Genomic DNA, 12,242 nt, shown 5'->3' with positions numbered 1-12,242 from the left:
TGGAAGGCTGAACAGCAGCACAAAAACATTGTGTTTGAATGGTCACAGTGGGAACTGATGGAGACCTCATCATACTTAAAGTTTTCATTCCTAATGATCGTTATCATATATTATTTTCAGAATAAAAGGATTTCAGATACAGAATATATATTCATTGGACTAAGATTCTTGTTTGAACAGGTGTTGAAATAATGCAAGTTAAATTTGAAAAATTGCGAATGAAAAATAGTTGACAGCCGAAAATCATAGGGAGTGGTGATTTACAAACCATGGTCGTTACAAATCCGTTTTTTTTCTTCTTAGTGATGCATCATTTACCTGCTCTCAGAATCACACAAATGCTTATGTTTCATTAACTGTTTTTATCTGTCTCTTTTATGTTTTTCAAATTTTATGATTATTTATTCAGAATCAAGGTTACACATTGAATTATATATTATCACAAACACAGATGTGTAGTAAGAAAATGGAAGACTTTGAACCTTGACCTTTAGTAAACATGTGGTGGATGAGTGGAATGATGGTCATTAAAGACCCAGCATTGCAACATCCGACCCACATCAATGACTTCTAAACATTGTCTGTTGCCCCAATGGGCTCAGTAATCATGGGGAAAGAAATCATTGATTTAGATAAAACGTGATTAAAAGAGCATTCTAATTCATTCTTTTAAGTTTAGGCTCTAGGTCTTTATTGTAGCTAGTGGCAGAAAAAGTTCATTTCAACCCCTATAACGAATAGTTGTCTGTGTAAATGAATGAATGTTAATAAGAAAGCCTCAGTGTTCATATTCCAGATATATATATACAGGTATATTTTATCTGTTAATAAGAAAGCCTCGGTGTTCATATTCCAGATATATATATACAGGTAAATTTTATCTTCACAGAAAAAAGCCAAGTCCCAAGTGCTGCTAGATAAGGTGTTTGGTCACCTTGAGCTGGTGGAAAAAGATTACTTTGGGTTACAGTTTGTGGACCTCTCCCCTGCCCCGGATGGTATGGTCAGTCATGTCCACCTCCCAGTGGGACCCTACGCAATGGTAAGTGGTTATACCTATTTAATGGTAAGTGGTTATACCTATTTAATGGCAAGTGGTTTAACTATTTAATGGTAAGTGGTTATAACTATTTAATGGTAAATGGTTATATGTATTTAATGGTAAGTGGTTATACCTATTTAATGGTAAGTGGTTATAACTATTTAATGGTAAGTGGTTATAACTATTTAATGGTAAGTGGTTATACAGGACTACATAGTGGTAAGTAATACCTACTTAAGAGTGAGTGGTAATGTCTAAGTGATAAAAACTATGAAGTGGTAAGTGGTGGTATGTTCTTACGTAATGGTAAGAGGTGGTATCACATTGTAGGGAATGTTAACTTTCTATGCAGTGGTGTGTACTTCTTCTACCATTACTGCAGTAAGAGGTGCTACCTGTGTATTTCAGTGGTAGATGAACCACACAGACAATTATAGAATACTATTACCTATGAGGTTGTAAATACTGTAGTGGTAACTGCTTTAGTCATGGCAATTGTAAGTCACATGGAATGTCCTATGGAGTTAATTTTCTTCTGTAGCATTTTGTCTGACTATAAGTTTGTGTTTCAGAGATGGCTCGACCCCTTAAAGACAATAAAGAAACAGTGCAGGGGTAAGTATACCGTAAATTCCTAAATATACGCAAGGAATTTATTGTCGCGTAAGTTTGCAAGAACTAAGATTATTTGCTTTTGATTTTATTTCAATATACATGTAAAAACTCAACAGAGCTCTCACGAATTTATGTTGTCGCGATTTGATGTGTACGAGTCATTTCGTGATATTAAGTACTCGCGTAAGGTAAAGAATCTACAGTATCTAATTATAGATTTTGTCTGATGTTGATTAATCAGTGGAATGTATCTAGAACACATTGGTTACATGTGAAAAGCACAAGTACATTTGGTTTAACTTTAAACCTGAAATGTTTTTGATTGAATGAATTATGACATAGAATACATTTCTCTCTACAGGTCCTCCTTATGAATTTTATTTTCGAGTGAAGTTTTATGTTTCGGATCCTAGTAAGCTGGGGGAAGAGTATACACGGTAAGTTGGTGTGCTCTGTTTGTAGACCATGAGAGAGAGTGCTAACCAGAGGGAGTGCTTAAGTTAGCCACTAGAGAGAATGTTAACTGTATAGGCCACCAGAGAGAGTGTTAACTGTATAGGCCACCAGAGAGAGTGTTAACTGTATAGGCCACCAGAGGGAGTGCTCAATTTGTAGATCACCAGAGGGAGTGCTTAATTTGTTCGCCACTAGAGGGCATGCTTACCGTATTGGCCTCCAGAGGGAGTGTTCACTGTATAGGCCGCCAGAGGGTATACTCAATTTGTAGACCCACCATGTTGTCATAGATGTAACCGATGATGTCATCATTTGTTGTTGATTAAATTGATGATGTCATCATTTGTTGTTGATGAAATCTGTGATGTCATCATTTGTTGTTGATTATATCCATTATGTCATCATTTGTTGTTAATGTAGTCTATTTCTCTGTACATTCCAGGTATCACTTTTTCTTGCAAGTGAAAAGAGACATTTTAGAAGGCCGTCTAGTCACTCCACCCAGTACCGCCGCCCTGCTGGCCAGTTTTGCCATACAGTGTAAGGGAAATCACTCTATACTCTTAAGTGGCAAAATTTGTGTCATTGAGGGAAAATGACACAGCACTTATTAAACAGAAAAAATGGATTCATACCCTGGTTCTGAAGTGCTGTTGTCTGCTTTTTCCATTGTTAATCTGTCTCAACTGTATGTTTTATGCTGTATGTTTAGCTACAACATCTTTGTATTTAAGTAGAGGAAAAGAAGGGTGAAATTTTTTTTTAACAATTTGATAAAATTGTCAAATTTAGATTAACAACAAATTTGCCACAATTCATAAGAGTCCATAGAACATGTAATAATATTTATTTGGCAAACCATATTAAATTGAAACAGTATTTTATGATAAATCATAATAGGATCGGACAGCAGGCACTGCCTATATATATATATGGCAAACTATATCACATTCTCATGGGGATCCGGGTTAGAAAAGGTCCTCATTACCCTGTTGCTTGTGGTAAGAGGCGACTAAATGGGGCGGTCCTTCGGATGAGACTGTAAAAACCGAGGCCCCGTGTCGCAGCAGGTGTGGCATGATAAAGATCCCTCCCTGCTCAATGTCAATAAGTGCCGAGCATAGGCCGAAATTTTGCAGCCCTTCACCGGCAGTGGTGATGTCTCCTTATGAGTGAAATATTCTCAAGAGGGACGTAAATCAATATTCAATTTATCAATCAAACCATATCACGCCTATAGAGTTACATGAGGGTTGGATTTCACAGTACAAGAGAACAACAATGTGTTAAACAATAGTGATAAGTTTAAAATCTGACAAATTTTGTGATTTTTATTTCCATATTTTAGATAGACTAGTGTATGACACGATAGTGTCGGATATAGAGACATTTCCTTTATAGTAATTTCGGCAGTATATTGACCTAGAAGAACAGTCAATAAATATTTAACGGAACTTCCTTATGTTATTGTTTTGAACCATTTAAAGTATACAGTTTGGCCAAGTTGTAGATAAATATTGTTATTTGTCAGCCATTGTGACTTTTATGGTGGAAATAAAATCAATAAATTATTCTATGGAGGCACAGTTTTAGAGTTGTGTTTACTAGGTATTACTGAATGTGATTTTATGATTGAATAAGGGAAGAGTGTGTGTGTGTGTGCATGTCTCATTGTGTGTGTGTGGGGGGGGGGGGGGGGGGTGTGGGGGGGGGGGGGGGGTACCCACAATCACGCAGTTCTTTCATTTCATTGTTTTTCTCAACAGTGATTATGTGACTTTTGTTTTACAGCTGAACTTGGGGACTATAATCCTGATGAACACAAGGGGAATTATATCTCGGACTACAGGTTCATTCCACATCAAACAGAAGATTTTGAGAAACAAGTCTCTGAGCTCCATAAACAGCACAGGTTTGGAGAGAGAGAGAGAGAGAGAGAGACAACTCTACTCTCCAGATTGGTTTCATACTCACAAATTTTTATATTGTTTAATTTTATGGAAAGAAATATCAGTAAAACTTCATATGATTGTATGCATATAAAGTAGAGCAAATGAGACATAGTATGATTTAGTACAGGTCATATTATCAGTAAAACTGCATATGATTGTATGCATATAAAGCAGAGCAAATGAGACATAGTATAATTTAGTACAGATCATATTATCAGTAAAACTGCATATGATTGTATGCATATAAAGTAGAGCAAATGAGACATACAGTGGAACCCCGTTATTACGTTTTCCATTTTGTCACGATAAAATAACGTAATACCGGGGGCAACGTAATAAACGTTCCCAGTGAAATCCGTTATAATTATCATTTGGAAATTGTATATCGTCCGTTGGTACTCCGTGAAGGGGTGTGTGAATATATCTTTACTGTTTCTTTGTTTAAAAGACTATGATACTTTGTTTTATTTACATCTTATCTTTAATGTCCATAATTCTTCATGTTCTTATCCCTTTTCTTCATTTCGGTGTAGGATACATAAGGATGTTTTGATAAACGTTGCTTTTTCTGCATTCGTTTGGACCGCCATTTTGTTCAACTTTAAAACAATGCGTTCATGTAAATTTCTCTCAATAACTCGTTCCGGTTCATATTCAACATTCGTATTAAAAAAATAACAAAACATCGTTTTTATTAAGTTCTCTAATTACACAATACACAACACAATAAAAAAATCCCACCCAAAAAAACAACAAAACTCTAGACACAAAATGCACAGGATACCCAACACTTACACACTTCTCACCAACATAAACATGCACGGAGAACAATTTAAGCGCAATCCACATAAAAAAATATAATGATGCACGAAGATTTCATTTATAATGCTAAATGATGACACTAAAATCACGTGCGCATCAAGGGATTTTAAAATATTCACTGAGGTAAATGCCGTGCACGAATTGGCCGATAGATTGGTGTATGTATGGACGAGATTTACGAACACCCAAGCTGCATGTCCAAACAACGAACAATTTTTTTAATTGAACACCTTTAGTCACCTATGTCCAAGCAGTTACCCAAGCGGTTGTAACATTGCTACGATAAATCTTGCCTTTCTTGTTTGGTACCAAAGCTGTCCGTGAATAGAGTTTTAATAGCGAAGGTAATCACACTATGCTGAACACGCAGGTGGTTGAGAAATTATTTCTTTGGTTATCAAAATATGAAAAATGAAGTAAATTTCATAGAGTACAATTTCTAAATAAACATTATTTAATTGTTTATCACTGGCTTCTATACAGGGTATTCACCTGTATTGATGTCGCTAGATCTATCGAAGCGTGATCAGTCAAGCGTCTCTAATCCCCAAACAGACCAGGAAATTTACGTGGTGACTGCCTCAGGCAGTCAAGGTGTGAATGGCTTATTATTTTGAGAATCACTATTGAATAATTAGGGGTTTATTACGTTTTTGTCGGAATTTTTACAACGTAATACCGAGTCCCGGCATTTTAGGACAACGTAATAACGAGGTCTATTTTATATAGGTTTGTTAAGAAATGGTTTTGTGCTTTGAAATTCCAACGTAATATGCGGACTAACGTAATAAAGGGGGAACGTAATAACGGGGTTCCACTGTAGTATAATTTAGTACAGATCATATTATCAGTAAAACTGCATATGATTGTATGCATATAAAGTAGAGCAAATGAGACATAGTATAATTTAGTACAGATCATATTATCATATAAAGTAGAGCAAATGAGACATAGTATAATTTAGTACAGATCATATTATCATATAAAGTAGAGCAAATGAGACATAGTATAATTTAGTACAGATCATATTATCATATAAAGTAGAGCAAATGAGACATAGTATAATTTAGTACAGATCATATTATCATATAAAGTAGAGCAAATGAGACATAGTATAATTTAGTACAGATCATATTATCATGTTTCCCCAGTATTACCTTATTTTATTATGAAAAAATGAGACACGTAATAACGGGTTTCCACGGTAATGTAGCTTAGTACAGGTCATCTAACCGGACTTTGATCATTTCAGGGGACAGACACCTGCTGATGCGGAGTACCATTACCTGGATAAAGCCAAACGACTGGAAATGTACGGAGTGGACCTTCATAATGCTAGGGTAAGGGAAGTAACTCCAGCTTGGAGAAAATACACAGTGCTTAGATATGTACACCATAAAGCTTGTGGTTTCGTGATGGACAGGCAAGTTTTCCTGTGAGTTTGTGTATTGGTCCTCCTGTCTTTGCTCTGTCAACCCCCCCCCCTCCCAGAATTATAATTTACCTCATCATGATAAAATATCTATATCCTGGACTAAACGGATAAAATATTTAGTTTCTCACCTTTGAAGTAACAAGAACAAACATTATTGATTATGTATTATATTGCAATTCAAAGACAGTTGTTGAGAAATGAAGAAAACGATGCGACACAGTGATTAGTTGAGGAGACTGTGTGTGATTGTGATCGATGTCTTTCTAGGTGTCCTATGATCGGGAGATCCCAGTTAACTCCCCTTTCTATGTAAGTTGTCAACACAAAGTAGGGTGCTGCTAATCCCAGGTTCAACCTGAACGTGGCTTTTTCTGCATTCATTACATCTTGAATGGTGTATATATCTATCTTGAATGATTTACTGGTTTGAAAATAATTCTGAATTTCACTCTGAAGATGTTTATGAAATTTTTATATATAGATATATTTTTTTAAAATTAATCATTCTAGAAAAGCATGTTTGTTCTTTCTTGTTCAAAATTGTTATCTTTTCATGAAATCTAAAAGAAAAAGAAAAAATGAAATCCATCTGAAATATTCAAGGAATGCTGTTTGTTTTGCCGTGGTCCATTGTTCACTTTGGTGAATGAAATAACATTACAGACTTTTGTACCTTAACATGGAATGAAATGTTTGAAGAATGCATTTTGAAAGTTGATATTGTTTTTCAGGAGTGGTTTTTTTTGGTAGTTTAATGAAGTGGACAAACATATGTTAGATTTATTAAGGAGAGACATTTCTCTACCCTCTCCAGCTTTTCTGCTTGCCTTGAAGCTTGATTTAGATTTTTTGAAAGCCTTGTTGATTTTAAAATGAGAAATCATATACAAATGTAGTCTTGTAATTCTTGTGATACCATGTAAAGTACTTTTCTGCATAATTGTGTGTTATTCACATACATATGTAAGTAAGTATTCTCAAAATGAATAGTACAGAGGATCGTTACCTGTGTACATATTTTTTGTTTCGGAAGTGGCACACGTATTTGTAGTAGAGTGCCGGATTATGTTCTTCTTGGTCAGTGCTTTGACATACATTGACACCCTCGGACCTCTGTTTTTGTAGGGCATGTTTATTGATGCGAATGAACAGAGACTGTGCAATATACTAGTTAGTATGTTTTCTCTCTTGTGCTATAACACTGGTAAAGGGGTTCTCTCATCAACAGCTGATTCATTTGTATTAACCCCCTAACATTCGTATAACCAATCACAGTGCACGACACACAACTAGTCAGCAAAGCCGCTGTCTGATTGGTCCAGCAAATGAAATACCTGATTGGTTGGTGCATTTGGTGATTTCAGACGGACTAGTATCTGATGTATAGACTCATTGTGTATCCTCCGAAGTCTGTAGTCATTTTCTGCCTTGTTAGTATTTTATCCCTACAACTAATTGCCAATTAATGTTTGTTTTTACATCTCTTGTTAGAATTTCTGGTGAAGTTTTAAGTTACAGTATATATTCTTCATCAAATTCTTGAAGAAAATATAATTTGGAAGTTTTGAAAACTGTCAAAAAAGGGTTGTCCCCCCCAAAAAAAGTCATAGACATTGCAGACTGCTCAAAAACTAACAGATTTCAAAGAAAAAGCTTAACAAATTTTTTTGAATAGTATTGCTTGAAATTAAATGTTCAAAACGATAACACTAGGCAACTAAACATGGCATGCAGCATTTATGTAACATAGTGGTTGCAAGATTATCGTGTGTTGATAATATTTCTAGATATATTTCATATGTCCAGTATTTTTCAGATTCATTTAAATCACACCGTTTTCTTTGTTCTTGGTACTTGCTGGTCATGCATGATTGATACCACATAAAACATTTATGATGTAACATATACAGCTAAATTTAAAGATACTCTCAAAATGATATAATGAATTTTGTAAGAATTTGAATGAATGTATAGATAAGAAAATCTGTGATTTTTCTGGGACAACCCTCACGCACTCACAACTTTCTATTCTCAATGTCCTTGTATTTGAATATTGTCAAAATAAAGTAGTATGGATGGATAATGGTGTGTTCCAAAATTTAAACATCCTAATTGACTGTTAAGAACATGTAACATGCAATTGCATAATATTGGGACTTTCTCTTTAATACTCCCCCCCCCCCCCCCCCCCCCCCATATATTATAATAATCATTATAATGAAATCAGATCTAGTTTAGATGTCAAAAAATTGAAAGAAAAATTAGCAGTATCCATCCATTAGTGTGTTAACTGTGTTGTTATGAATACATACTTGCACGGAATTGACCGGAATGTTGCATGTCAAACTATAAAGTTGCATTTTTGAGTTGTCTGTTAATGAAATACACTTCCAGTCTGAGATTGAGTGTATTTGTTTTCTGATGGGTATGTTGATGGTTTTTATGCCTGAGAGTAATTTCTAGAGACTGTACATTCCCAGGTGATAGTTATGTTTGATGGTAGTAATTGTACCCATTGGATTTATTCACTTAACCTATTCTTCTCACCCGCTACTAACAAATTTTTCACGCTGTAAAATATTTAAGAGAAATCGTAAAATTTTAAAAAGATAATTTTGAATTCAGAATACTAGAAGTTCCACTTGTGTTGAGAGTTATGTAATGGACATTCTGTGATAAAGTTGTGTGAATTTTTGTTTTGTTTCTGGGCCTAATTGTGTCAAATTACTTAGAAATATGATGATACATTGCCATTTAACTTGTATTTTGTTTTATTTCAGGACCAGAGTAATATAGATATCCAGCTGGGCGTCACGTCCGTGGGACTTGTAGTCTTTCAGAATAATGTTAAAATCAATACATTCCCTTGGTAAGTTTCAGATGTTAAGGATGTTCAGTGGGACTTGTAGTCTTTCAGAATAATGTTAAAATCAATACATTCCCTTGGTAAGTTTCAGATGTTAAGGATGTTCAGTGGGACTTGTAGTCTTTCAGAATAATGTTAAAATCAATACATTCCCTTGGTAAGTTTCAGATGTTAAGGATGTTCAGTGGGACTTGTAGTCTTTCAGAATAATGTTAAAATCAATACATTCCCTTGGTAAGTTTCAGATGTTAAGGATGTTCAGTGGGACTTGTAGTCTTTCAGAATAATGTTAAAATCAATACATTCCCTTGGTAAGTTTCAGATGTTAAGGATGTTCAGTGGGACTTGTAGTCTTTCAGAATAATGTTAAAATCAATACATTCCCTTGGTAAGTTTCAGATGTTAAGGATGTTCAGTGGGACTTGTAGTCTTTCAGAATAATGTTAAAATCAATACATTCCCTTGGTAAGTTTCAGATGTTAAGGATGTTCAGTGGGACTTGTAGTCTTTCAGAATAATGTTAAAATCAATACATTCCCTTGGTAAGTTTCAGATGTTAAGGATGTTCAGTGGGACTTGTAGTCTTTCAGAATAATGTTAAAATTAATACATTCCCTTGGTAAGTTTCAGATGTTAAGGATGTTCAGTGGGACTTGTAGTCTTTCAGAATAATGTTAAAATCAATACATTCCCTTGGTAAGTTTCAGATGTTAAGGATGTTCAGATTGATTGTTTGCCTTCTCCTGACAGCATTCAAAACTGGGTTGATAGGTAGGAAGAATTTTTTTTTTCATTTTGAAAATGCTAAACTTTTAAAAAGTCATTGAAATTTTATGCAAAGTGGAGTGACTTTGACAGTGTTTAAAGTTCAAGGTTTTTCTTGGCTGGCATTTTGGAATATCACCTCATGACTTTACAATGGGGACATACAGGCAGCACAACTTAAAATGTCTGTTTTGCAGGCACTGCAACATGACTTGTTGTTGCTTAGGTCAGCCATTTTGAATTTATTATTGGTTACAAAGATGCTTTACATGAAGTTACCTCAGTCTGATCTAAGTAATTCAATGGGAGAAGTAGCAGATGTAAAATTAAGACTGGATTTAAAAAAAATTGAGAATGTTAAAAGAAATAATTTCTCTGACATTTAAAAAAAAGTTTTAAGTCAGGTGGGGTTTTTTTGTCTGCAGGAGAGGGCAAACAAATGGTTGCCGTAAGTAGGAGTCTATATAGAGTTCAGAATCATGGATAGGTTGATTTATTGATATAAATTGTTGATTGTTTTTTTTTTTTCTTCTTCTTCAAAATGCACAAGTACGGTAGATTTGTTTGTAGTTTACAATATGATCCTTGCACATGTTGAGATAACCTGTCAATTATCTTTTATGCACAAGCAGTATATTATATACGTGTACAGTCTACTCCAGATGTATTGAAATTCAGCGAACCGACCTGAATTGTTCAATTTACAATCTACTCCAGATATATTCAAATTCAGGGAACCGATCTGAATTATTCACGATATCCAAAGTTCAATAGAACCGATATTGAACTGTATGAAGTTACTGGGGATTTATTTTTACTTCAATATAACAGACAGTTCAATGTAAGCAACTTCAGTGTAAGTGGAAAAGACTATATTACTACAGTATACTATGATTACATGGCCTAGTTCGATCATCATCTATAGTAACTAGAGTTGAACCATAGTACAATCAAACTGCCTTTGGTCGAAACTGATAAAGGTGTTACTACCCATGTCTGGTCCACCAAAAGCAACCTATGCTTACAGAATTATCTACCAAAAGCAACCTATGCTTACAGAATTATCTATCAAACAGCAACCTATGCTTACAGAATTATCTACCAAAAGCAACCTATGCTTCCAGAATTATCTACCAAAAGCAACCTATGCTTACAGAATTATCTACCAAACAGCAACCTATGCTTACAGAATTATCTACCAAACAGCAACCTATGCTTACAGAATTATCTACCAAACAGCAACCTATGCTTACAGAATTATCTATCAAACAGCAACCTATGCTTACAGAATATTCTATCAAACAGCAACCTATGCTTACAGAATTATCTACCAAAAGCAACCTATGCTTACAGAATTATCTACCAAACAGCAACCTATGCTTACAGAATTATCTACCAAACAGCAACCTATGCTTACAGAATTATGGTTAGACTTTAGTAACCAGACATGCACTTTGAAGGTCTGTAAGCTAGACATGCATGATTAAGTTTCGGAAGTCAACTAGACGTCTGCTGTGGTTGATGATCAAACTTGGCCCATGTATCACCGGTTTTCTGTTCAAGGGCAATAACTCCTATACTGGTATCCATTGTGTGTCTATTATACAATGATTCCCCGGATATCCACAGTTAATAATTTATAAATATTTATAAAGTAGCTGCAGTTCTTTGAAATTGTTAACTTTAAATTTTTGTCATTTTAACCATTTTTATGTACTTTTTAATGACCTGTTTAACGGAAATGTGCAATTTTCTGAAGTGGATAACAACAGGTGACAACATGTACATTTTCTTTGGTTATTGATTGAATTTAACTATTGTATATTAAGCAGTAAATAGTATAGTTTTTCTGGTTTGAATCCACATTGTGTCAAAGTGACTTGAGGGTAGAACTTCCTTAAAAGAAACAAAAGCTCATTATTTAAAGTGTTACTCTCATTTTGATACTTACCCTCTCTAAACTCTGGGACTTTTCAAACATTTTCCATATGAGTGACAAAAGGATCTGATTTTAATCATATTTGTTCCCAAATCTTAATCAACTACGAGTGTACTGCATCACTGCTCCAAATTACCACATTTCTATAATCAACTACAAGTGCACTGTTTCACTGTTCCAAATTACCACATTTCTATAAATAATGCAGAGCATGCCACAAGGGGAAGCGGTGGGTATAAGCTGATGTCATGTTCCTAAAATTAAAAATCACGTGATTTACCTGTTTACAACAAGGTTGTGTGACAGCATTCCGTAATAGAAAAATGTGCTGGACCACGAGTCTATATTCA

The 12,242-nt window shown here is 34.7% G+C and overlaps 1 protein-coding gene across 12 annotated transcripts in view; it reads left to right on the top strand.

Annotated features, from left to right (window-relative positions):
- LOC125666021 (tyrosine-protein phosphatase non-receptor type 4-like) overlaps nt 1-12,242 on the top strand; it is an 88,712-nt gene that overhangs the window by 14,973 nt on the left and 61,497 nt on the right. For 4 of the 12 annotated variants that reach the window (XM_056151284.1, XM_056151280.1, XM_056151281.1 and 1 more), the window contains exons 3-11: nt 890-1,042; nt 1,615-1,657; nt 2,019-2,094; nt 2,556-2,653; nt 3,905-4,025; nt 6,140-6,227; nt 6,590-6,631; nt 7,448-7,492; nt 9,103-9,191. In XM_056151284.1, the coding sequence (XP_056007259.1) occupies nt 890-1,042; nt 1,615-1,657; nt 2,019-2,094; nt 2,556-2,653; nt 3,905-4,025; nt 6,140-6,227; nt 6,590-6,631; nt 7,448-7,492; nt 9,103-9,191 (755 nt within the window). The remainder of the gene's footprint in view (nt 1-889; nt 1,043-1,614; nt 1,658-2,018; nt 2,095-2,555; nt 2,654-3,904; nt 4,026-6,139; nt 6,228-6,589; nt 6,632-7,447; nt 7,493-9,102; nt 9,192-12,242) is intronic. The other 8 variants (XM_056151289.1, XM_056151287.1, XM_056151292.1 and 5 more) reach the window with 3 other exon arrangements.

Source organism: Ostrea edulis, chromosome 10 (genome assembly GCF_947568905.1).
Source record: "Ostrea edulis chromosome 10, xbOstEdul1.1, whole genome shotgun sequence".
NCBI lineage: Eukaryota > Metazoa > Mollusca > Bivalvia > Ostreida > Ostreidae > Ostrea > Ostrea edulis.
This window is presented reverse-complemented; position numbering and strand designations above follow the sequence as displayed.